The sequence below is a fragment of the Ischnura elegans genome, chromosome 1, assembly GCF_921293095.1.
Source record: "Ischnura elegans chromosome 1, ioIscEleg1.1, whole genome shotgun sequence".
Classification (NCBI taxonomy): Eukaryota; Metazoa; Arthropoda; class Insecta; order Odonata; family Coenagrionidae; genus Ischnura; species Ischnura elegans.
This window is the reverse complement of record NC_060246.1, coordinates 44,418,141-44,446,018: the sequence shown is the minus strand read 5'-3', so window position 1 is coordinate 44,446,018 and position 27,878 is coordinate 44,418,141. Positions and strand designations below refer to the sequence as shown.

At 40.3% G+C, this 27,878-nt stretch overlaps 1 protein-coding gene across 1 annotated transcript in view; it reads right to left on the bottom strand.

Moving 5' to 3' along the window:
• Positions 1–363: 363 nt before the first annotated feature.
• The window catches only part of LOC124165938 (ankyrin repeat domain-containing protein SOWAHA-like), a 64,482-nt gene continuing 36,967 nt past the window's right edge, over positions 364–27,878 (bottom strand). The window contains exons 5-7 of the mRNA XM_046543800.1: positions 1,910–1,945; positions 555–656; positions 364–447 (exon numbers count right to left, since the gene is read on the bottom strand). Of these exons, the coding sequence (XP_046399756.1) occupies positions 364–447; positions 555–656; positions 1,910–1,945 (222 nt within the window). The remainder of the gene's footprint in view (positions 448–554; positions 657–1,909; positions 1,946–27,878) is intronic.

The window sequence follows — 27,878 nt, the reverse complement described above, 5'->3', positions numbered from 1 at the left end:
TGATTACTAGCTTCAGTACACGAGTTCAATAAAAAAGTGGAAATAATCCAGATCACGTGATCACCCAACCAACAACAAATCTTTCTTGTGTCTGGAAAAGTGCTGATAAGGTCAACATCTTTTTTTGACTTGTAGCGTTCATTTTGTTTAAATACTTTTCATTCCAACAGAAAACTTTGCAGTCGAACTTAACACTTGTGAAGAAGGCGAGGTATCAGGATTTTAATGATACCAATCAAAAATTAATTCAAAATCCTAGTCCAGTTTCCACCAAAATATCGAAATATTTTCTAAGTCACGTGGTGTCAGTGTTGGCCTAATCCTTTGATTACAGACGAACCACCTTGAGCGCTCTGTTTATATTTACTCTAGGGGAACAGCATCGTCTTCCCCGGTCATCTTCCTCCTCGGGGGTGCGAGCACAAGATAGCGATGGGGTCCCACACACTGATGACGGATGCAGGATTGAGGAGACCAAGAGGTAAAGCATTTCTAGGGGGCGAGCATATATTAGAGTTGGGGATGTGGAGATAAAGGGGTGTTTGCGTCCTTACCTTGACCCAAGGGAGCGTGCTGTCCTCCGACGCCAGCTTGGCCAGCATTTGATAGTTGCCCTGCGCCGCCCGGACCAGCCATTCCTTTGACTTGGCAGTAAGCTGTTTGTAGGTACAGTGGAAGAGGAAGAGCGTACGTTAGAGGCGCACTCACCACATCCATCCTCGTCAGAAACTTAGAAAGCATACGCTAACATACATTTGAACAAATCAAGGTAGGCTCGAAGCTAAAAACTAACGGCCAGTTTCAAAACAAGTACTGGAAGATACTTGTGATATGGTCAACAGTTTTCAATGTTTTATAACCGTGCAAGATAAAATAACTATTGGCATAATCTTTCACATAACAGCGTATAACAATCTATAAAATAAATATATAATTAAAGTTTTAGTTTTTTTTAACGCTCAAGTTTATCTTTCATTGAACTAATAGGAAGCTACACAAAAATTTCATCAATATCTAAGGCAAAGAATATACTTGTTTAATGCAGAAATCCTAAATTGTACAATATAAGCAATAAGGTTCTCATGAAATTCACCCTAAATTTTCTTCTTTCAAGTACTTCGATGAATCATAAATATACCAAACGGAGGCCCTCACTTATGAATCTCGGCGCTACTTTCTCAAGAGGAACACCAAAGTTGTATTTGCAATATACCCGAAGGTAATTGGCGTAAAATGAATACAAAATTATGGACAATAGGTATAAATCGAAAAGTTAAAAATTTAACAAATCTACAAACGGAAATAGATTTTCAGCCCTAGACAGACAATAAATTATCATTTCACTCAATATATTCAGCTCAAAATGTAATATTATCAATTTTATTTATTATTAATACCTTAGAAAAATAGCCAAGAGCAATTTTCATTTATCAAGGTCATCTGTGACACTTAAATCAGTAGATTTTAACGCCCCAAATAAATCCAGATAAAAATTTGTGATTAAGTTTGCAAACAAATTGGAAATCATAGCATGAACCATATAATTAAATCCATACGTTATAGCTCAAAAATAAAGTAATATAGCATTTAGGAAATAAACCAGGAGGCATGAAATTCGAAGAATGCTATTGAGAAAATACCGAGGAATATACTGGCGTACATCGGATGAAAGAGAGCCAGTAATCACACGTGACTGGTGAGATTAACTTTAAATTGGCTTATGTTTATTTTTATGGGGATTTTCTGACAACACATCAATGCTTCTAGTAAACTGCTTCCTGACAAGGAACTTATGGCCAAAAAAGAGCCCAATTATCAAGAGACTAACATGCAGCAATAAGTCGTAAGTGATAATACGATAGATAACGGATGTATTAAAAACTGTTCACACTAATTAACAGAAACTTACCGATATTAGTTGTCCTCGATCCTGGTCGACCACGCCCTGAAACAAATAAAAAGATGAGAGACATTAGAACGGTCGACGCATAGGTATGTTATCCAAAAAGAAATCCACCAGTAGTTTTTCATAGGAAAACCGAAGTAATAATCGAAATGATTAGTCAAACACGTTTGTATAATATAAAACAACAGACTTTACTGTTCCACAGCCGCTGTAATAGAGGAGCATTGGTAGCAGTTTCACTAATAATGAATCAACCTAAAAAAATAAGTAGGACAAAAAATGCATATATAATACAGCAGAATTTTGGATGCAAACATCATCGTAGTGTAAACCAGAGATAATAAATAATAGTCCACAGTCAAGTATGATCTGTACATTAAGTTTCCATGCTGACGAAAGGCTGTAACTGTGGAATATAAATAATTAATCGGCACTGAATTTTTCTCCAGATATTTGATGGCATAAATAGCAATATTTATTTAGCAAACATAAGTAGCTTTAGTATTGAACCCCTACATGCAAAAGGCTGCTCTGTGAAAAAGAAGTACACTATTTTCTTCTGCTAACGTCCGTCGAGTTCTGTATGATAGCATCTTATTCCAAATTGTAACACTTTACAAATAAGTCAAAGATATCCTTAACCGATTGATGAGATACTACCACTAGCATGCAAGTGACTCTTACGAGTTCCTCACATTTCTAATTGCATTACAATACAATGACGGAAATTGATATTAGCGAGGCATAGTAAATTACCAACAGTCGAATCATGCAATATTTAGCTCAAATTTATCACACGTCAAACACCATTTTTCATTTACAGCCCAGTCGCAACATCACCAGAAGCCTTCCGCAGAATGAATCGATGCCGTTCGCATTCTTCTCGGAGGCTTGACCGAACAAAAGGGACGACATCGCCTTTGTGACCGAACCCCCGGGAGAGGCGGCGGCAGTGACTTCCTACAGCATCCGTCCCCATTGACATTCCCAAGGGGCGCAAAACCCTTCGAACACAGTCCATCTCTCCCCGTCGGCCACCACTGTCTATAAGCCTGCCTCTCTCGGGCGACCAATCTCATTTCCCCGGGGGAACATCTCGCCTCCCGCCGCGTGGCGATGGCTCCACTGACAGGGACCAAAGGAAAAGAAGACGGGATGGAAGGAGAGTGGGGCGGAAATAGATTTTATAATCATTTCAATGGCCAATGTTATTCGCCGACCGAGAGGCCGCGCTTGAGAGTGAGAGATGGACAAGGATCGATAAGGTTGGGTGGTAGGCTATATGGGGTCTCACTCTCGAGGGATTTTACCTTGCTCCTCCCTCAACCAACCCTCCCATCTACCTAACTGGGCACGGGAAAAAGAGGGTAGGTCCGTGACTGGGCGATTAAAAATAAATTATTTTGGCGTATGCTATTCAGGAAGTTTTTTCATGTAAAGAGTAAAATTAGGGATTAAAAACAGAATGACGGTTATCGAATCCTTTTAATGTTCATCGTAATAATTTTTTCAGAGTTTAACCGATCGTTGAAAGATTGCCATGATATTTACATGATATGAATTAAATAACAGGATTCATTTGCAGTTACCTCAAAAAGTAGTCATATGACAAGGGTAATTTTTATTATAATCAATATATTCTCAAGGTATAATGAACACCATATCTTTTTTGTCAATATGACTCATGCATTGTGAACTAACAAGTCATAACTTTTTATATGATTAGACAAGTATCGACGCAGGTGCCGAATAAAAATGCGGATTTTCGCACACAATTTCCACAGAACATAGACTACGAAAACTCGTCAGTCGATGAAGAACTCACAATTAGAAGAGCAGATTTGCTAATTTTCATTCAAAATTCAATTACGATTACTTAAGTATATTTCTCTCCAGGGACCAGCCACCTTTACATGGAGGAGAATGACTTGGGACGTCTCTCAGATGAGGAGCATGCGGCGAAGATGACTCAGTAAGAAGAAAAGGATGGAAGTCTATTTGAGCGGAGAAAGAATTCCCGAGTCTCCTCGGCTGTCTCACTCAAAGACGGATCCCCCGTCTGGCACGGGTCGGCTTATCTTTCTCGTGTCTCCCGCTTCTCCCCCTTCAATAATAACCCATCCGACACTAGCGGACACAAAAGAGTTTACAAACATTCGGGATGCCATTCAAATAGAAGGATGAAAAAGGAAAGAAAGGAAGGTGGTGGTGCTGAGCGGGGGAGACTGGAAGCGAAGCGAATTCCCACGGTCTGTTGACAAAAGGGTTAGATGGGAGATAACCACTGTTTCGCATCAATCAAATGTCGACTCCTGAAGATTGATACGGCTAATTTTCTAATCTTCTAAGTCTACTTCCTAATATGATCGAAACTAAACACAACGAGGGTTTACACCAAAATTATCACAAAAAAGCAATAGGGAAAACAATCATTCCGTGCAGTTATTAATTTTTAACTCTAAGTAAGAATAGCTGTAATTTACAGAAGAATGTTCTAATAAATATAAAATCTACAGAAACAACGAATAAACGCTAAATTAACTCGAAGCAGCACATGAAAGTACATCAGATCGAGTTTCTCTCAATAAAACTTTTGCTTTCGTCAATAGGTTTGACAGCATGAGGTAATATTGCGATACTTGCTAATACTCTAATGGGAAAGGCCTGTCTAGCAGGATGATACATTCGGCGATGTAAAGTGCAAATAAACAAGCGTGAAAGGTAGAAGAGCATATCCTATTCCTAAAACTATGATGCTCGTTTGAATGCCACACAAAATGAGATAAAACGGAATTCCCGCATGCTATGCACATTCATTCAGCACGATTTTAATAAGAATGGGCGTAATTAGAATTACGTATTTTCAGCATTTCTCTAAGAGAAGATCTAACACAATCACAATGAGATCTAAAATCGTAGTGCCAAAAAATTGTGATTGACCAATCATGTCTTTTCGGAAATATATTCAACCAAATATATGCATCAAATTCCAACGCTGATGCGTCGGTGGAGAACGCTATAATTAAATAGGAATTAAGGCTAAAAGCGATAAAACACCAATGAATCAATTAGTAAGTCGAAGTTGGAGTATTTTAAGATTCCTATTACATTTCCACGCTGGTAAGTGAATTCACCCAAATTAAACGAGGGAAACCACACAAAGGATGAAACGCTAAGCAATCAAATGAAATAATCGCCGAGCTCAAAGGCTCGTTTTATGATGAAAGACGAATACCCCGAGGAGACCACAAAGGAGCTGGGGTGAAAAAAGAAAAACCCTTGAAGCCCGGACGTTTAATCAACAAATTCGAATAACATTACTAAAATTGCCCGCTTAAACCGAGCCCCACCATCAATTCCATCGTGTGTCTATATGCCTTTCGGTTACATCGGCAAACGTGGACGGGCATTCGTCGCACGTCGACGATGGGGCTTCATTTAAATCGCGGCACAGTGGCCACACACAAGGCTCCCACCGCCATCACTCCACCCCGACTAGAACAAACAGCCAGACACGCCGGTGATGATCAGATAGGCAGGAGAGAGAGAGAGACATACAAAGAGAAAAGGGGGAGGCAGAATGGGATGAAGCACCGACACGACCGGGCAAGCGATATGAATACCGCAGATTATTTACAAACACACTTTGTCCGATCTGCATTTTGTACTTTCCACCAAAGGCCGGCCAGCCAGCCATCCACAGCTTAGAGCGCATGGGGCTAGTAGCATTCTCTCTCCCTCCCATGTTCCAACCCACCCCACAGCGACGAGACCGGACAACCCTGTCCACCGGCACACATCAAACCAACCCCAGCATTCCCTACCACAAACCGTTCCACCTCTCTATCGCTAAATCCACACACAGGGTAGAGGAGACTGGCAAAGAGCACCCACTCACTCTATCTCCACCACCACCACACACACGAGCCGCCTCTTTTCATCCCACTAGTCGCATCCAATACTAATTTTACTCCGAGAGCAAACACCGGTCAAACCAACACTCAAACGCGAGCGGCAAACTGTCCACAAAGGACCCCAAAGACCCTCCATCGTCGCTCCAAGGCCTTTTACCTCTTCATCAACAAGTGGGCCGCGATGATTGAGTCCACCTCTCTACACTGCGGGATGTCCCGACAATCCCTTTAAAACCTTCAACCGCTCCTCCGCCCCCTTCTTTTGACCAGCCATCCTCCTCCCGATGACGTCCCCGAGGCCTCTCGACACCACTGTGCGTACGCTCCCGGGCATCGCAGCCAAGAGGAAAATAAAGTGCACGTAGGGCTACTGAAATGACCCTAGGGGTATTCCCTTAGGGCTGGACCACGAGTCCACTTCGCGGTGGCTGTGCGTCTCTCCAGTGGTGGTCGCTCATATCGGAGAGGACGTGATGAAATAGATCGAACGGCGGGAGAATGCTGATGGAACGCAAGGAGGCGCTTGCCCGCCTTGTGAAAGGAGAGTCTACCGCAAGTGTTACACTAATAGCCCCTGACTTTGCATTAGCTATTGCATATACATAAAGGCAATAGTAAATTCTATTGTTATAAGTAGCAATAGCTGGTGCGCCTGCTAAGGCATATAGCTATTGCAGGCGCACCAGAGCCGTCATTGAATCCTAAGGGAGGCCATGTCGCTTGTTATACTGGGATGCGACCAAAAACGCATGATAAATTTTCGCAAAAATGTCAAGTGGCCTGAAAATTTTCATGCTTGGTCTTATGAGTAGCCCTTCCCAGACGGAGTCAATCGGTTCACGTAGCAACTACAACGACAAATAAACTGAAAATTGTTTCAGCGTCGGCGTAGGGATTCTCGGAAAACGAAATAATTAAGCCTATGTGGAAAGCTCCATTCTTCCGTATGAGACGCTACGTCATTGTTTTCCGGGCAGCAGCTACTAATTGGAGACACCTTCAACAACGCTGACGACAGCGTTTCCCCAAAATCAACAGTGAATTGAAACACCTGGTAGAATATACTTCCACTTACCGCGGCGATCTCCCCTCAATAAACTCGCTCAGTCCGCAAATTGAAGAAATTCATATGATAGCATGCATTTCTTCGGGGCTAAATAAAAGGTGGAAAATCACTCACGGTCGAAATGAACCAACTATAATCGATATAGGTCCAAATTCAAGGTGCGATAATCGGTTGGTGTACTGAATAAAATTAACAGATATCAGCCCCGAAGGTTTTGGAACAATGTAAAAAAAATTGCTTGCAAAATTGAAGCGAGCAAACCTACGATATTTTCATGCATAACCTATAGCTGAAACAGTACCCTCAATCCTAACTATACTGTTATTAATCCCAAATTATTTAATCGACACTAGAAATAGAGTTTTGTGTCACCCGTTGGATCGCTAAATACCTAGAAATATCCAAACAATGATCTTCAATCTTTTCCATGAGGGTTTTTTTCAGCCACAATTTTCCTTATTCACTCATAATTTCCTGGATTAAAAAATGAAATACAAGAAATTCAGAGGCACTCCGGAAGTATTAGCTCTTTCTAGGCCACTTTCTATTCAAAGGGGATATTTTATGCGTATGGCTGCGGATTTCAGGAAATTTTCCCGCAGTCAAGATTTGGGCCTAACCCCTCGAATCCATCAATACTCCAGCCGTCAAGCAAACCCTAACATTGAAAGTAGAATGTAAGAGAGGATAGAGGAACCAGAGTTTTTCAGGAGGTGCTGTCTAGCCCTGGAGTACCTCGTAAGAGAAAAAGGGCACACACCTGCAAACCGTCCCGAACAGACGGAAGGGCATGCCCGCCTCTCTCCAAGTCTCCACCTCTTCAGCAGTAGATTAAATTTTCAATCAGCGAGTGGTAATCGCGTTGTCAGCGCAGCGGAGGCGATTAATCTTCAAAAAGGAAACACCTTAAATAAGACTTGAGCCCAACAGCAAAGGCAAACACAATTAACGCGGAGATTTATGGATACCTGGAGCGTCCGGAGTCTATTAACCGATCGGGATTGGGAGGTCGGGGACATCCGGGAGCGCACGAAAAGGGGGCGTGGATGGGTGAAGAGCCAGGGGGGAGGACGGGTGCGTATGTGGGGGAGGATGGGCAATGGACCAGTCCAGTGAATCGGGCATTTTGTAATTCATGAACGGATGAAAATGTCGGACGAGGAGGTGTGCCGAGGTATGATTTACATCCGCTTCTGCGGTGAGCAAAGCCCGGTGAGCCGAATAGAAGCTCATCACACGGCAGAAGAGGTTTGGGAGAGAAAATAATAGCCTGAGCAGTTACTGTGCAAGGATTAATTAAAACGGGCGGAAAAAAATTAAGAGGAAACTTGCGGTGAATGGAGAACAGACGACCCAACACCCGTAATGCATAAAAAGAACACCAAGATGGAACAAAAAAGATTAACCTCTCTCAAAGGAATAACTATCCGAAAAATGCTTTGACGATGGTGAAAGTTACAATTAAAATAGAAGCTCACCCCTTCCACAACTAAATCTGATTGGAAGCACTAATAGATAAACTAAAACTAAATTAGAAAAATGGATGCCATATTTACATGAGCATGTCAAATTTTAATGACTAAAGTTACCACAGAAACTGTTTTCTATCAAGATAACGAAAGCTGACGTAATATTGAGTCTCAGCGAAGGAAGAATGAGGGACAAACCACAAGCGGAAAATGAATCTGGACAAGCGCTAAACACAACCTGAAACGCTCAACAATAGCACAACAATCTGTATTGTATATATCCCTCGTTCAGATTACGATTGTTCCAGCAATCGTTGGAACTATCGTGCATTCACACAACGATACTTAAAATCTATGCTGTCCTCAAGTGCTGGCATCCAAAGTGAACGAGAAATTGACGGTTAGCAAAGCTGTTGAGGTATGCAGGGTCAAGATATTACTTTGTTCAACGTGTATTTAACGAAAAATTTTTCTTCCGCTCATATTCTTCCTTGCTTGGACAAATCCATGAAAAAAATAGACCGAAGAAAGCTTTACGAACTTTTCGTCTTCCTCTTGTCGCTTCCTGTTCCGGTCTCCCAACTCCTAACCATCGTCAAGTGGCAACGTTCGGAACTACAGTAACTATTGTCAGGACATGCATTCACACTGCTAGTTCGCCCAACTATCGTTTGGACGATCGCTTAGACAATCGTTATCTGAACGAGAAAATACTGCTGACCAATTTTCCACATTGAGTATCGTATCTGAAAATAATACGTTAGCAACGACCTACAGGTGTATTTCGCATTTTCAGTCTGGATCTTTTGAGCCGTGGTCGAAACCTAAAACGTTCATATAAATACAAAACTGAATCACTTCTAAGCCTTTTCATCCAATGAGAATGAATTACATCCGAATTTACCCACATAATAACTGAGAAAATAGTGCTTCTATAAAAAATTACTCTGCTCAAAATAATAGACTTCAAATAAAGCTCATATTGCAACTCTGGGGTGGTGACTGACTTCCGAAAAACTATTGCTAACAATATATAAAATTAACAGCTAACGGAATATTACTAATGGTATCACAGGCTCAATTTATGAGCATTGGCGAGGCCGAGGCCATTAAAAATTCAATTACAAGGCAAAACTCACTGCTACGCAAACATTAATAAATCAAACATTAAGGCCCGATGTCGATGACCGCGTATCACTCCCACAAGCTATTTGAATTGCAAATGGTTCACATACGTTACGACTGTAACTGTGCCTTTCATGAAAAAAAACAACCATCAATGGCAAGCGTAATTTCTTTCTCCCCAAAAAAGAACCTCACGGATTTAGCCTTCCAGAGATGAGTCTGCCGTCGTCCTTTTTTTGACGCATCTCATTTTCAAAATAAAATACGAAATTCAAGTTTCAGAATTGAAACATTATTCAATTAGCTTTCAATCGCATACGCGTATCATATAATGGGCATATTCATAAAACATGAAAGATTAATTTTACAAGCAATTACCTCCATGAGGTGCCTGGACTACCTTATGAATATAACCACAGGTTTCACGATGGGCTACGAGGAGCCTCTCTATATTGGAAAATAAAATAGTAGACTTTTTGAATGATGTACAAAAATATTCATTCAGCATCACCCAGCTTTCGAATGGACATTAAAAAAAGTGCACATAATCTGCCGCACCAACGGAATCGACATAAGTTATACAATGAAGTAAATTTAAAAACAGAAATACGGAAAGGATATTAGTGTCCAATTGAAGGAAATCCAGAAGGAATGGAATACACGAATACATTAAAATGAACATACGTAGAAATGTCAACACTAAATTCGAATAATTAAAGAATGATATGTTTCACTTAAGTACAAGTAGATTAAAACTCAACGAATAATCCTTTCGCTGTCAAGAAAGAAATTTGATTTATGTTGTTACAAAGATAAGTGTGAAAAAGTACGTGTGCTACCGTGAGAACAAACGGGATGTAACTGCTGTTCACACACTCAAGAACATTTCCACAGAGGATTTGAAAAGTTTCATCCCATTCACAAGGGCTGAACATGAGTACTTAGCCAATTCAAAAAAAGAAAGACGCGACACGTGCCATTCTCATGCATACAGAGAAAGATTCGGAAGCAATCCAGCAAAACAAGATCCTGATCCATCTCACGCATTAACGTAATCAAACAAAGTTGGCATCGTGGTAATTCCTTTTACTTCCATCGGGCTTCTGAGGAACATGCCACGCTGGAAAGAGCACTTGAACATCTATGGGTCTGGTTTAGGAGGCACCGGAGCAAACTCCCCTTTTTGTCCCCTGGCCAAAAGAATACGCGACGGAGAGCATTCCAACAATGTTCCACAGAAGCGAGAAAAGGGAACTACGTCTCATAGGATAAGGGAGGGCAGAAGAATGAAAGGAGGAAACGTGCTCTTTTGTACCTCCTTTGCCGACTTCGTACTTGAGAAGTTTTGGAAAGAAAGACTTCCGATCGTATGGAGACGAGTCTTATGAAGAAGTGAACAGCAGCAGCTGTCTCCTACACCCAATAGCGACATAGCCTTAAGGGATTAAGCGGAATCTCTCTAGGGAAAGGGTGAAGGTGATGACTGCTAAGACTACTTTGCTAGCGAGCATCCCATCTGCAGGGTTGGAACTTGGAGGAGGGAGGAGGAAAATAAAAACGTTTTCTCCTAAATTGGTACACTTTTAAGGAAGAGGAGGACTATTCCGGAGAGGGGCCCGTAGATTTGGAGGCAAGAATAGGAGGAGTATCAAGGGGGTAGAGGGGGAATGGAATAAGGGAAACAATGAAAGAGTAGGAAGGGGATGGTTATGGGATGAGGGAGGAGAGCCACGAGGCAAAAGGAAAAGTATCGAAGTTTGCTCCGCTCCGCAAGTTTCCCCTCAATACCCAAGTTCTTCCAACCGCTAAGCCAAAATCCACATCTTCTTCTTCTTCCTGCTCCTACTGCTTCTCGGGAGTTTTCCTCGTGTTGGAACATCGTGGGCACGAGTGGAAGGGAAGGGGGATGGGAGGCGCCAGAGATTGCGAGTGGGGTGGTGGAGGGGGGTTGAGATGAGGGAGGGGGTAGGAGGTGGGATACGTGGGCCGGGTCCTGGCAAAACTTCAACATCCTTCCCTTAGCCCTTACACAACCCCATCCCCTCACCCGCCGGCATCACCACCCACCCATAAGGGCCCACCCACGGAGTTATAATGGCTAGAGCGATTTTCGGCTTCTGCGCGTGATAGCTAGCACACGAGAATACAGGCAAAAATTAGTGTCGACACTACACGTTGTTGATTTAAAAAAAATATACGGTAAAGTAAAATTGAGGAAAAAATCAACTTTTCACGTTTTCAAATATCATCATGCTTCCAGTATTTTTTAAACAGGTTTCTTCATTAAAACCTTACCATTAATAATTATGGTTGCGAACACACTTTAAATATACTTGGAAGAATAGCCAGTGTAAATAGGTTACATTTTTAATATTTCACACGAATAGTAACTAAGACAAGTCAATTTACGAATTTCTTTTCGGTTACAGTATTTAATAACAAGAGAACAGTAGCTCTGTAGCAGATTTACTCGATAATTCATTCATTGGTTTTGTGCAGTGCTTAAAAGTGTTTCTCTGATCATTCTAAGGGATATCATAAGCCACTTCCTCTAATAATTAATAGCTGTATTTTGTTTTATAGCTTCTTAATTCTGTATTTTTCACCGAACGAGTCCCCCTTGACCAGATTTGGTTTTATTCAATTTATATTTTATTTCGGTAGCATTTTCATAGGATTACGTAAATTAAATTTTGAAAATTCGACAGATATTTCGCCCGACGATATTTAACTCCACCATACCCTAAATGCGTGTCGACTTAGCCTGCCATTTTGATTTGAAAGCTTATATTTTCTAATATACGCTCGTGACCATGATGGCATTTATAGTTGTTGAAAATTATTTCTATAATACTTGCTAACGGAAGGAACAGACTACATGCCTCAAAGTCGATAGAGATTTCAAGCTATAACGCAGCAAACCAACTCGCTTCCCGCATTCTATCTAAATCCACTATGCGCCTAACCCCAGTCATTTGCGTCGATCCTTCCTGGATTCCCTACACTCCATCTTCCGCGTCCGACACACACACACACGCAGGCACAAGAGCTTCATTTCTCCATAGCACCCCGACCAACCCCCTCTCCTCTCCACGCTCGGCCAATCTCCAAAGAGAGAGAGTGGGGAGAGAGATGGAGGAAGATTCCCTTTGCTATTCCCGATTCCTATCCTCTCAAGCATCTCCGATTCCATCCATCCCTCACACCCACCCTCCCGCCACATTCCTCCCTCCTTTGCCTCGGGAATGGTGAGGGGAGGTACCATCGCTCTCCGGTAAACCTCCCGTACATTTTACGCATCACGACTTCCGCGGCCGCCGTGGAACAGGAGCGAGAATAATGGCGGCACGGGGGAGGTCGCTTCTGTTCTCGAGTGTCTCTAATTAAAGAGATGATCTAACTTTCCCCTCCCCCCCCCTCACCTTACCTCTCATCCCCAAATGCAAGACCTGTTTGATCTATTTGGAGCCTCCGCGTCGACGCTCCTCCGCGTTAAGTGAAACGGGAATTGTCAAGGAGAGAGAGAGAGATATTTTCAACTTATTCCCCGGATGATATATCATGAAATTCCTTCCGCTTCGCTGAATCCGAATGGAGAAATCCGCAGAGATGAATGGAGACTCGAGGTACCGCGCTCCGCTTGGTCTTCCACACTAAGCAGTTAATTGCGAAAATATAATACGTCACAATTTAATTAACCTTCGTTTTCGCGGAAATTTCCCGTAATCAACGTAACTTGATACGCTCTTTCCCAGATTGCTTGGCAAGAACATGGTCCCAACATGAGGTAGATTATGTGTATAAAGGAGCACCAACTAATGCGTTTAACATATGCAAGTGTCTTTGATACAATATATCCCTTCATAAGACCAGATATTCATCAAATTTTCTATTGAAAAGAATGATTCTGGTACGATTTTCTTGAAATAGGGCACGGCTATTTAATTTTATGTACTCAACATTTTCTTTATTATCACATCCTGCAGTGGCTTCGAGCGCCACTGCGTGAGGTAACATTGGTACGTAATTAACTACTTTGGAGGAATTCCGGTTAATTAGCCAGAGATTTTTGTTCACGCGGCACGTATAATATGGCAGGAATAAACATTACATTTGCATATCTTTTCCTTTGCACCAAAAAGAATGAGATCATATTAGTTTGAATTTTTAACAAAATTTCAGGCAAAACTGCCTAAAAACCATTATTTTCATAGAACCTGTTGATATTTGACTTTCATATGGTATTCCTTAGCGTTTAGCCTTGGCTTCGATGATATGTACACACACACCGGTACATTATGAAAATAAACTAGAGAGAGTTCAGCAGATAAACTGGTCAACGCATTAAAACGGAAAAATCGCGGGGAAATTTTTCCAGATAAAATTATTTATTGGCTTAGATGACCCCAGGTTTTTCGAGTGCATTTATATGGAAACAATGACGCCAGGGTGCTCTATGCTTGGATTAAACTTTTGGATAAAATTATTCTTTATCCTACATGATACACGGGGGAAAACAAATTTTATGTAACAGTCAACGCCTAAATATTGCCGTAGAATTTCTACTACAGCGGCGCTGACATTATTCTCATAGAAACTCGGCAGATCAAAGAAAAACAAACTTCGAAAATTAAGGTAACGCAAGGTCGTACTTAATAATGCGCAGCTTCTAATTGCCCATTTACGGTAAGCGCCATATCCACACAAAGTGGCGGAAAAATTTGCAGGGAAAATGATGGATTGCAGTATTACATCCATTCTAAATAAAAGTCTAGGAATAAGATCCATCGTCGGTTCTCAACGTGACAAGGGGGACAGGGAAACGGATTCGACGTCGGCCTCACTTCACGAATGAATGCATACACAACATGAGGATAACGCCGCATGACGCTAATGGCGATGCATTAATTAGCCGCAATTGGTTCCCCAAAAACATTTCTGATTCCGATCTTAAGCCTTGTGCATAAGCCCTGCCCTTCCCTTACGTGCTACTCGACCGCCGTCAATTTTAGACGGCCATTACACAAACGCTCCTCGGCTTCCGCCGCCGCAGAGGCTAAACACGCCACCCGCTCCATCAACGGCCACCTCTATTTATGAACGCTTTTCGGCGGACTAATTTTGCGTCGAAAACCTGGTTTACAGTGTATGACAGTCCTCAACAGCTATTTCGGAAGACTAAACGGAAAGGTATTCATGCCGCGACAAAGTGAGGCAAATAGATGGAGTTGACGAAAGGAGTGTAAACAACGATGAATAAATTAAAATTAATTCCTCCATTTGCGGATCCATTATGATGTACCACGTTGGGGAGAAGGCGAAACCAAATTAAAAATGACTATCAACGACGAACAAAGATTTGCTAGCACGAAAGTGAATACGTAAGTAAATTCGCCCAACCTTTTCGCGCTAAATCGTCCAAAAATAAGCAGTAACTAATGTTTTCCGATACCCACACTTTCGGATACCCCAACTTCATACTTATTACTCGAATACTCAGGGTTCCTCCTTTTCCACATTGACAGAATGAAGTCCTCGACTCCCGAAAATGAATTTTATAAATTTATTTTGTCATTGGATTTAACATTTACCACTTAGGATTTATTATATTACACACAATAGGTTTAGTTTTTCCATACATCTCCTCCATTAAGTTAGAATTCAGGCGAGGAATTATTTCATGTGCATTTACTACTTGCTTACCACGGTTTTCACTGTTGTTTATCATTTCACGTATTACAAGACCGTCACTATACAGAATTGAACTGGCTTATAGGACAAAGTATGCTGCTGATGAGGTGAAGGACGAGAGATTGGGTCACCAATGCGGGATATGCAAATATATTTTATTTAAGATCAATCCATCGTTTTTATTTAATTCACTGCAAATTTTGAATAATTAAAGAATGAAAATAGCTAATTACAGTCTCCTATTTTCTAATAAGGACATATTGCGTGCAAGCAACAGGATTAAGATCGCGAACCGGCAATGCCGATTTTCATTTCGATGGTAATGAGTTTTGTTAGAAAAACTTTTAGAGATCTAAGGATTGTAGTAGACGGGTGGCTAGTGCGCCAGCCATACAACATTAGTGTCTAGTTTTATCGGATCTAGGCAAAGGCTCCGCTCTGCGGTGTCATAAAACGACCGTTTTCGCAGTAGAATCCTGGGGGTCAGGGATCGGAGAGTAAAGAAGGTACAAGAGTCTCAGCTGGTGTCTTTCTGGTAGGTCTATTTGTATGAGTCCCAGGAAAACAACTCACTTTTTCGATATTTGAACGCTTTTAACACACTCAATGCGGATGACTTGAATTCAAGGCATCGGTCCTCTTATGTTTCATGGCCCGCCATCTGTCTCCGCGTCTTCTGCTAGACGCCGCAATTGTGCCCAGCGTCTCAGAGTGTCTTTCGCAGTGATCGGAAACATCAGAATTTTTGCCTCCACACTGAATATGATATTATTGCAAAAAAGTAGTGGTTTGATAATTTTTTCAGCATTGAGTGTGTTAATAGAAGCATGGTCTTCGATCGTATCCAAAGAAAACGAAATGAACTTCAATGAAACGTGCACTTACCTCGTCTGAAAAACCTCCAACGTCTTCACCATAGACCATTTGAGAATCGGTGTCTTGAAGCAAAACATAAAAACGGTGAATGCTGAGCGTAAACCCATAAAGGCTCCCACACACCTGAGCGGCCGCGGTGGCGGCCGCGGTACGCGGCCAATTATCAATGTAGCGTTCAATGCGTTCACACACACCAGAGCGGCCTAGCGGGCGCGGCCGCGGCCTGTGCAGCGGTTGGCCGCCGCGGTGGCGGCCGAACGCGACCTGTCGAGTTTGGCCGCAGGCCGCGTTTGCTCACGCCTACAAAGTTTCAATTTTCCAATGGATTGCCTTGGCGAAATAGGGCTACGCAAACACGAAACGGTATAATATGTGTCTGTTAACATTTGCGTGACTTAGCCTTTGCTTCTGAGTTTTTTTGTAATCATCAGAAGACAATTACCCGAGGAAAATTTTAAGTATATTTCGACCCATTGTAGCGCTAAAAATTGGTTGTCCAGGTACCTTCTCCGATGGTGATTCATAATTGAAATAATTCAATTTGCGGTTTATAAAATATCAAAGAACGCATGCATTACTTTCCAATTGAAGTATTTTTTTGTCTTTTGAAAATCGCTCGCGAGCCTGAGCCATTTCAATATTTTAGTTACCTGAAATTAACAATGTGTGTGAAGCAAATGCTCAAATATGCTGGAAGACGCTTCTATAGAAAAAATGTAGGATTGAAACAACAGAGACCAATTAGCCGTAAAAATACAACGCTGTTGTATAGACCATTGGAAGCATGAAGTACCTACGTATTTATTTACTATGTAGGTACCTTTATTTACGAAAACATTCATAAACCGGAAGAGGTTTATATTGAGGCAAATGTTTAAAAATAATGAGCCATAAAATGCATCCATATCTCGGTTTCCTCTTATTTAAACTTAATTCTGCAAATATAAGCGCATTAGGTCTAGGAAGTTACTGCAAATCGTAAATGTATTGTTCATTAAACAATTAACCATTTAAATTAATAAAAGTCTATAAACTTTAATATTCTGGAATTTGTTTACAGTAATTCATTTAGGAACCCATTCCCCAGTTCCATCAATCAAACAAAATTATGAAATTTTGAAAGGTATTTTTGAAGAAAGTAAATGTTAGCCTAATCCTTTAACCTAGTAAAAGTTTGCTTGTTATTACGCTCAAAATAATGGTATTTTAATTATATCTGTATCGGCATGTACGAATAGTCCATCAGAAGAAAATAATGCTTTCAAAAGTCATAATTTTGTGCACGATTTCTGTAACATTATTTTATTTAGCGTAGCTAACGAGTAAAGTACATAAATAGACTGATATTTTAATTCTTCTATTTTTTCGATAGCATACCTTAGTGCAACTGCTAGACGCTCAGTTGGTCCTATAGGTCTTCGGTACTTACTGTTGGCGTCAAAATGATGTGCCGCTGTACTTTGCAAATTTATATCTGGACTTCAGTGCATGCCATAATTATATATAATACGTAATTTACAGGAAATTTTATTTTTAATTCTTATTTATTTTTTGTTTTATGAAAATTTTAAAAATGTAGACGCGCCAGTGCAATAAATGACCCCGCACACCATAAAATTAGTCGTTTTTTCAACTTCATGAACTTTGTAACTCAACCTAGGGAAAACTACTACGTCAACAATATTCATCTTCTACAAAAAGTTGCAACCATTAATGTACATTAATGAAATGGCTTTTGCGTATTATTATAACGCATATTTTGTTGCAAAATAACGAAAATGTTTAAACACTATCTAGTCCTACAGTTTACCCCGAAAGAAAAAATATAATTGATAGAAACACTTCTTAATTTATTTGAAATTTTTCTATGATCCATAATTTAGAACAATATTTATATTTGTGAATGCCAATAACTTCTATTAATGTCATTTTGCCAAACGGGGCCGCGCCAGGCCTGTGCTGGTTACCAGAAAGTAAAATTTAGTGAGCAAGACGTGGCAACGCAGCTTTCGTTCGCTCCGGCGTATTTTTTAATGCCCATACATAATCTATATTACATAAAAATCATGTATTTTCGGATAATAGAAAAATTGAAAATAAAGTCAGACGTTCATGGTTAAATAAAAACACAGTACTATTCCACAACCTTATATTTTTGCAGTCTACTAGTTTCAACGTTACAACGTCATTGTCAAAACTAACTGAGAAAAGCTGCTTTTCTCAGTTAGTCTTGACAATGACGTTGTAACGTTGAAACTAGTAGACTGCAAAAATATAAGGTTGTGGAATAGTACTGTGTTTTTATTTAACCATGAATATCTCATCGTTCCACCAAGTAACGCCTAAATCTGTTGATTTTAAAGTCAGACGTGTTTCTATCAATTTTATTTTTTTCTTTCCGGGTAAACTGTACGACTAAATAATGTTTAAAAATTTTCGTTATTTTACAACAAAATGTAAGTTCTAAAACTTCGAAAAGGCCACTTTATTAATCTATAATTATGTTTGCAACATATTGTGGAAGATGAATGTTGTAGGCGTAGTAGTTTTCCCTAGGTTGAGTTACAAAGTTCATGAAGTTGACAAAACGGCTGATTTTATGGTGAGTCATTTATTGCACTCGCGTGTCTACATTTTTAATTTTTCATAAAATATAAAATAAATTAGAATTGAGAATAAAATTTTCTTTAAAGTGACACATTATTCATAATTATGGCATGCACAGAAGTCCAGATATAAATTTGCAAAGTACAGCGGCACATGATTTTGACGCCAACAGTAGTGAAGTCCCTAGTCAAAGCATTCTAAATCCATTCGAAAATATAAATACAATCGCTCATCATGCTCCCTTGGCTTCTTGTAGAGGGAGTGAAATTCTCCTTCCTCCTCTCGAGAAAGATTTATTTCATGAATCCATATCCGACGCTTCTTTCTACAATAGATATCGCAATTTTGTAAACTGCTCATTAAGTATGACCGAAGCTGGTAATCTTCAAAAAGCAATTACCTGTGCCTTCGCTCTTCGTCGATTAACGTGGCTTATAGTATTGCTTCCTCTTCAATATCAGAACTATTATTCACTTCCATTGTACAAGTGACTTGCTGGATAAAGATCTACCTCGAGAATGGTCGGAGTTCGTCGGTTTGTCGCTCTCGGTTTAAGTGCAACATTTCCGTAGGCGTGGCCGCTTAGGTGTGTGCACAGCGGTGCCCGCGTAGCGGGCGTATCTGCCGCGCGGCCTAGTCCGCCACCGCGGCCGCTTAGGTGTGTGGGAGCCTTAAAGCTTCAATAACCTTACCGCGTCGCGGCTAATCCAACTCCCGACGTGCGGAGACGAACCCTGCCGCGCGATCGAAAAATCGATGTAATTTCCGGCGACGCAAACTTATTTCAAAGATAACTGCATAAGCACCTCAAGAAATCTTCAAAAAATGCTCTCATATAAGTTACTCCGCGTGACTTTGCCGAAAGCCCATTTGAAACTCTACCTAAATGTAAAACTTTGTCGAAAAACAGTGTCCGCCATTTTGTAGATGCACGGTAACAATTTATCGATGATATTCTTTAAGATTACGGAAAATTAAAGACGAAACCCTATGCCAACAGATTATGTGGTTTTTTATTCTGCAAGAATCCACCCATAACTTCACCATCTACTTACTTTGGAAGATTTTCAGAGAAAATTGAATACGGGCGTTTTTATGAAAATTTGTTCACGTTTGAGCCTCTGTACCTCAGTAACGGGTGGGATCTATGTCAAATGAAGTAAATATACATAAATTTAAATCATTTTTGAGTATAATTACAAAGTTTCAAGTTAACTCAAAAAAAGCCATTTTGTAATTTTGTCCGGCTTTTTCCGATTTCCACCCACTGTGCGCCGGCTTTCTCCGCAACCTACATTTTTTTAACTTGCTCTCAAGGCGAAAATGACGTTATCTGTCGATCATTTCTATTCATTGGTTCAAATCTGGGTGAATTCCTTATTGTCATCCCCTCTAATAATCCTCACGATGTGTTGAATTTCCGTTCTTCTCAGTAAATCCTTCGATTCGATCTTGCCCTTTAAATTGATTGATCTAATTTCATCAAAATTTAGGGTAGTCATTTAGGTAGGGTAAGTAAATTATGCGACTGAATATGATCCATAATTGTGAGTATGCGAGCGAATTGGTTAGAGCTTTGAATATCTGCCGGTGAAAGAATGCACAGGAAAATGCAATATGGAAATACTATACTTGTTTCCAGTTCATTTTTTACTCGCTGTTCTTCATTTACTAGACGCAACTAAATAATGTACTTTAATTACTAGACGAAACTAAATAAAAGAAATTTAATATAAACATTATATTTATTTTGAAAGTTAAACAAAAATGGTGTGGTTAGTAACGAAAGGAAATACTTGACACTTTTGCGCCGGTCTTAAAGAAACACTTGAAAACCGGTACCGGGTTCATATCCACAGGCTTTAGAACCATGTAACCCTCCATTCCGAATCCCTAGCCTGAGGTTTGTTGTTTTGATCTCTTTGCTCCATCACCGTCCATTGAAGCGGGTGATCAGCATGGTTTTCATTACAATAAATCTTTAAAACCAACAGAAATACGATTGACATATTTGCAATACTAAACTAATAATGACACCTTAGGGGCCAGTCTCCACGTAGTAAACAGGTTGCCCACTAGACCACTGCAGTTCTACATAGATAGGGTTTTATAATACGAAAATTACAAACCAACAGTGAAAACCAAGTACGCAGTAAATTCTCAAGGAATAATCATAAAATCCATCAGAAATCGACACAAAGTGACAAATTCTCAATGATAAAGTAACTTGAGTCGTGATATATGACGTGTTTTGAATAACACCCTCCGAGGACTTAAGTTTCACTCCAATTGCCTCAATTACTCTTGCCTATTACAAAGCAAGCAATTAAAAACAGCATGGATGTTCAATACGCAACAAACACACGTGATTCGCCTAATAGCTACTAGTATCACTGAGAAATTCCTGGTGACTTTTTACCAATCCTTTGCCGATTCCTCACCTCGCGTAATTTATGGATACCCCATCGAGTAACATATCGATGGCTAAGTTCTAACAACACGTTTATCAAAATTAGTGACTTTTCCGGAGAGCAAAAAAACCATTAATTTTTTTAATTTTATGTAATGCTAATTCAAATTATAAACAAAAAAAACATAAAACTGAAAAAGAAGCATACCTACACTTGCCAACAGAGAGTTGTTTTTTCGCAAAATTTTTATTTTTTATTGACAGTATTGGCAAAATTAACTCAGAATGGCCACATTTTGAGAAACGTGTTGTTAGAACTTAGCCATCCCTGTACGAGATAAATTAGGTATAGCATCCCCACCTCGGGAAACCCAACGGGAGGATTTCACTGTTTGACTCGGATGAGACAAAGACACGGCGGAGGCGCCTGGCTCGCAGATCGGCGGTCGACGTCGAATCTAGGGCGAGCGACATGAGGCGGCCTCCGGGCTGCAATTGCGTGAGACCGCGTCCCAAGCATCGACGCACGTATCAAAGTAATATCTGAGTATAGAATTTCGCGGAGAAACTAAGTACATGTCATTTTCATGAAATCTTCAAAGAGTGCTTCATCGACTGAATTTCGCTTTTAAAATAATTTTAAGTAGCCAATAAAAGCAAAAGCTTTGTTTCATGATATGCGCGTAAACAAAGCGAAATTTTGCGAAATTAAATCATTAAGGAAGTGAGATTCGCAGATCTCAAGGATCAAGAGGTGTTTAGCCAGTCAGCGAAAGGATTGTAGGCACTTGTGAATGTCTCGGATAAAAACTATGAGAACGGAATGAAAATTAAGTTAAGTCGATTTTTTTAGTTTTGTAAAGCATCGCGAGCAAGGAGCATGAGGTTTAGCATAAGAGTAGATGAACACTAGACAATGAACTATACTTGAGCAATACTTGAACTAAACTATATGATCCGCACAGAGGAAAAGGGACACATCCGTGAGGATAGCAGAAAGAGAAAATCGTCGTAAAAAAGAGGCGGAGAAGGGTCGCTGACAGGGTGATTACGAGTGAAAAATTAACTTGACAGTTCTGAAACGCATCACGCATCCATCATAATATTCCTCCATCCCATCGAAAATAAATAGAATATTGAATTCCTTAAAATAATTAAAATACTCAATAAAGGGTTATGTCAAGGGCTTTCTATGGCTTCCAGTGTCGCAGCATGCAGGGCAAAAGATGTATTTCCGACATCGTTAAAAATCACAAATTCATAAGAATTACAATCATCATCAAAGGCCATCCATTAAGAACCTTGGCAATAGCATTTAATGACAGCGGTTAGGTGGGATTTATTATTATTATTTATTCGAATTTATTCGGACTTAAAAACTATTTTATAACAAGCCTTACCGTATGTCGTCATCAATGCAGTTCACCACCAGAAAAAGGCCTGAACGGAAAGTTAATGCAGTCCTGTGTAAACCTATTTGACAAGATCTCAGCTGCGTCCGCATTGCCATCACGCGTCCATCGTACGATTAAAGTCACCTGTATCAAGATTCCTACGCAGGTGATATAAAAAGATACCCTTAAGGATCAAGATGAATATAGTGCGATCAGCAATAAAACAACAAATGTTGTGTTATGATTTTATATGTAAATAATGTGAATGAATTTCGAAACACATTGGCATGATAAAGCTGTTTTTAATACTTAATATCATTTTTGATGCTTTGGTGGTCAATTATTTCGTCGGAAGTAATTGAATCGCAGTATCGTAAGGGCAAACTTGGGAATTGACAAAGAACTACTCCTTCCTACACGAAATAGTAAATATAAACAAGAGCGCACGAGACCAAGATTGAAATGGCAAATTCGAGATCACTTAATAGGTCTGATGGGCTTGACTGGATGCCTACAAAGTTTGTTTCAATGTGGTTTAATTCGCTTGTATATTTTATTTCTATTGAGTTTAATACTCACGAAGAAGAAGTAGTGCCATTCCATTTAATTCATCCACGCCCCTATGAAGAGTGCGGGGATTATCATCTGGAATAATTGTAGAAGAATGAATACGTGAGGTATGAAAGACCAATATTGCTGATTTATATATTGACCTCTTTTTAATTTTCTAAACGCTAACAGTTACATGCATTGAAAAAAAAAACGAACAATGACCATTCTGTGGAGCAAGGGGATAAAAGTCAATTTTAAATCAGCCGATTTAAGTACTTATTAGGACTTAATTACAATGTTTATCGGAAATTCATTCGATTTTTCCTCCTCTCATATTTATACTGAAGCTGGGGTTTTAATGTAGACCTCGGAGTTTGGTAACAGCGCAGATACTTGTTTACATTACCTCTGACAAGAGTCCCCCACTTCATTGGAAAGAGACCGAATATCATTCGCGGCACACGTGACTAAAGAAACCGAGCGCCCCCTCGACGAATTCATTGGATCTCACGCTTTCCCCACACCACGGATATCAATTCTGACGCATCAACTCCATCTTCGTCGTAATTCCATAATCCCCTTGACCACTCTCCCCACACGAAATGCGCTCCCATTTCATTTGACTCCCGTCAATCACCCATCTCGGACGGGGTTCCCTCTCAGGAAGAAGTACGAAGTCCCGCGACAGTAGTCACCCCCTAAGTCTCGGCGCATTCCCCGGGGCGTCGCCAAGGCCTTTCGCCCGATCCATCTCGGCCACGCGTCGCTTCAAAACATTCGCCGTTTTAAGAGCTCCCGGGCACTGGGAGAGGAGCATGCGAGCGCCTGCAGCAAAAGGCTCCCATGATTGAGGGCGCGCGTGGGAGGGGGCGGGTGCAAATGACAAACGGCACGCTCCGCAGCCAAAAGCGAGGGGGTGGAGAAGATTAAGTGATTTTCGGGCTGCGACGATTGCACCCTCGGGCCGAGGCGATGACGACACTTGGGGCAATGGGGCCGCGGACGACCGCCGTCGATGAATCGAATGATGACGGCAACGGGCAGATATCGTGACGGTAAATTGCAAAGTAGTTGCGACGTTGACTAATATCAAGAAAGTCTGTGTGCGTTTGTCACTGTGTTACATCCTTCATCCCTGCCGACTTTTGGAAACCGACCAGAAAAGTACTAGCATACGAAGGAATGCAGCACCATCACTGTCGAGTAAGTACTTCAGATAAACAGCATAGAAGACTAAGAAGCGAAGCTGGCTTAATAATAATAATAATATACTAATAATAATTGTTTATTACTCCTCAAAATAAAAGTACAGAATAGAATTAATTACCAAAAGCGGAGTAACTTTAGGTAGCCATTAAGGACAACCTGTTTTTTGGCTACCATCATTTGCATAGGGTCATGCTGATAGATAAACATTTGAATTGAAGTAAGCACAACATTTGAATTGAAGCAAGCACAACATTTGAATTGAAGCAAGAACAACATTTGAATTGAAGCAAGCACAACATTTGAATTGCAACAAGTACGTACATATATATTACAAGGAATTACATCATCATAATCTTAACATCATAATCTCAACTACAACTTTTCTTCAAATTGTAAAGAAAGGATGAAAGAGTTTATCATTATCATCAGCGTATGTACTGGCGGTTGTCTTGACTGGTGTATAAATACTCAACCTATACGCGACATATAGGCAATGCTATATTTACTAATACAATATTGAATAATCTTCCAATGAGGAAAATGCCACGAAATCGGACTGAAGTCTAAAGAGTAAAAATAAACGAGAGGGCACAAGGTTTACGCACAGCAGCTAAAGAATAGGAAGAAGAAACGCCAAAGTTGGAAACGCTTGAAATGTGATGCAAAAGAAAAATGATGAATGTCCATCAAATGGATAGATAGTGCGAGTACTGTGGATGTGGTTTTCAACCATCTGATCCATCCATAAACTTTGAGACGCAGACGGGACGATTTAATCGGTCACATCAAGAGACTGATAAATATAATCGCTGAAGGAGGAATTGAAAGGTAGAAAGACACAGAGACAAAGGGTGACACGTGTGGAGCAGATGATAAAGAATTTAAAAAATGAGAAATTACGTGTCAAAAGACTAGCCGATAGGAAAACTGAGCCCGACAGCTCCTTTATACCAATCTTTGGATTGATGAATGTTGATGATGGCGGAAAAAGTTCGAAATCCTAAGGCAGAGAATTACTTAGAAATATTTTTTTTAATCCTGAGACTTCTTCTTCACGGGTATTTTATATAATGGAATTGAGGTTTTCAAAAGTCCAAAAATTGAAATACATAAACAAAATGCAAACGCACGCGCAGGAGACGAAAATTGCTCTAGGTTTCAAAGTTGAACCAATACTCATGCTGAATTGTTAAGACAAGTCGATACCAATTGACGGGTTAATTGAAATGTCCAAATAGATCAATTACTTTCTTAGTCATCACAGTAGCCTTTGTGTTTAGTCCATTATAGTCAATGCTAAATGAGGCTCTTTTCACAAGAACGAAAAAAACAATCCAAATTAAGCGATTTTTCATTTTTGATCTGAGGCCTGACTCAGCAATGTTCAAAGGATAATAACTTTATATCGGTTTCAGTTCTGAGCTTAAATAAAGAGATCATTATTCATCATACGGATACTGCTTTCGCATATATAACTTTCAGAGAAATCGGTGATGGCCACCTTACATGATTTTGAACTATTTGTATGATTTGAGATGACAAGGCCCAAGTATCGGTCCCTTATTTCTTTTATTAAGGTAAAATACTTTCCTAATGTTTCCAAAACTCATATATGTTGTACTCACAGCAGTTACCAGGCGTCTTCACAAAACAGGGTAAATTCAAGGGTCATGATTAAACTTGATGTCATGATAAATATAGCACAAGAATTCAGTTTTATCGCCTAATCAATCGATCTAATATGTCTATGAAATGCCAACTTCGGAAACCACACTTTCCTCTACTACTTATCCCAAAATCTTGGAATAGAATATCAGATCCTTGGAATTAAGGTGTAATTCAAGATCAAAAAGTAAAAATGCTGGCGAAAGGAATTTTCGAAAGCTATACACAAGAAATGCTGCGAACTGGCGTCATATAATATGGTATTTCCTGGAGTATAGGTCATTTAAACAAAAGTTAGCAGCCAACGTTTCGATTTATTTTCTTAAATCATCTTCAGGGCTATGTTAGAAAAAGTGTGAAACAATATAAAATACAGAGAATAAGACGATACACAATATTTATACATAAAGAAGGCGTCATGTTATAGAAAACAAATGGTGAGAGGTATCTTAAATCACATCAAGAAAATCAAAACCAACCCAAGATTTTAAATTTGACCACTTTCACTGCCACCGCTATACGTGACCATCGTGCACGAATATTTTCCAAATGTTACACTTTGAAAAGGTACGTACATTTCATTCAAGTAGGTAATTGTTTATTTAAAATTAAAAGCGGCGGATGCATTCACGAAATTATTTCAAATCTTGATATGCAAACAAGTCGTAAATTAAGAAATAGCACATTTATTATCGAGCCTTGAATTACTTCCTTAACAGACAAAATAAAATAAGAAAAGTAAACGAAATATGCTACGTGACGGAAGTTCATGGCTCATATGAATGCGAGCATATTATTTTTTAATCATTGGGATAGTAGCAACGTTAACAAAACGTCACTCGTTCTCCTCGCAGATTTTGAAGAACAACATAACTAATAATTTTAAACTGAACTGAATGACATGAAAAGAGATACGCAATTTCCTTAAGTACCATATAAGATACATGCTATAAATTAAAGGAAATGTTTCAATTCGAATGCAACACAGGACAAGCATAATGCACGACACGGATAATAACCTGGAACATTTAGAGTGGGTTTTGAAAAGGCATTATGAAGCGCAGGATATATCGAAATATAATGACATCCACATGCACCGTGAGAGCTATTAACTTAAGCGGAGACGACAGTAGGCGCAAAACACAACCTGTGGGAGCCAAGAATGAGCCATCAGAAAGGTTCATCCCATTCACAGCGCATATCCGCAGAATACACAGGGGGCCCTCGTATTTACGACACATAACACGACACAACATATCCTACTACGCAGCTTGTAAAGTATAGGGTTTTCCTCCCATCTTTACACAAGCGTTCCTGAGAGTAACATCGAGTGTTTTACGGATTGTCGGCCGGCACATAAGTATGGTGAAGAAAGGGGAAGTGGGAGGAAACAGATGATGGGACAGGGTGGGAAAATACCATAATCACAAAGGGAAGGAAGGAGGGGTCGATGAATCTGGGATAGGCAAAAGGAGAGGAGGAGGACAAATTCAGTTCCGTGGTGGTACCGAAGCAAAAGAGAGGGGGTCATTGGCGAGATTAGACGAAGCGACGAGTAAGGTTGGATGGGTAATGCGCACCACATACTCCACATCCAAGCGACTACACAGCCCATCCTACCTCCAAACGCTGTCTCGGTACGGCTCCCACCCCACACACAAATAGCAGCACAACTATGGAACACCAAGTGGTGGCTCTCGTTGGCCTGCCTCCCCCACATTTACCCGATAGAGACAAAAGCACTGCCCCCACTCCCGACTACTCCTCCGCCCCTTCCACCACACAGAACGAAACAGAGCCACCTCCACCCCCACTCCACCGTCGCCCACCCACACAATTCCATTCCCACGATGAGAGACATACCACGTCCTTCTCCTCCTCCTCCTCGGTGCCTCTTTTCAGCCATTATGAGAATATGTTGATGGGTTAAGTGAGTCGGTGGCAAAGCAAGCGAAGTTAATTTCACTCTACAACAAGTCACCTATGAGCAATAA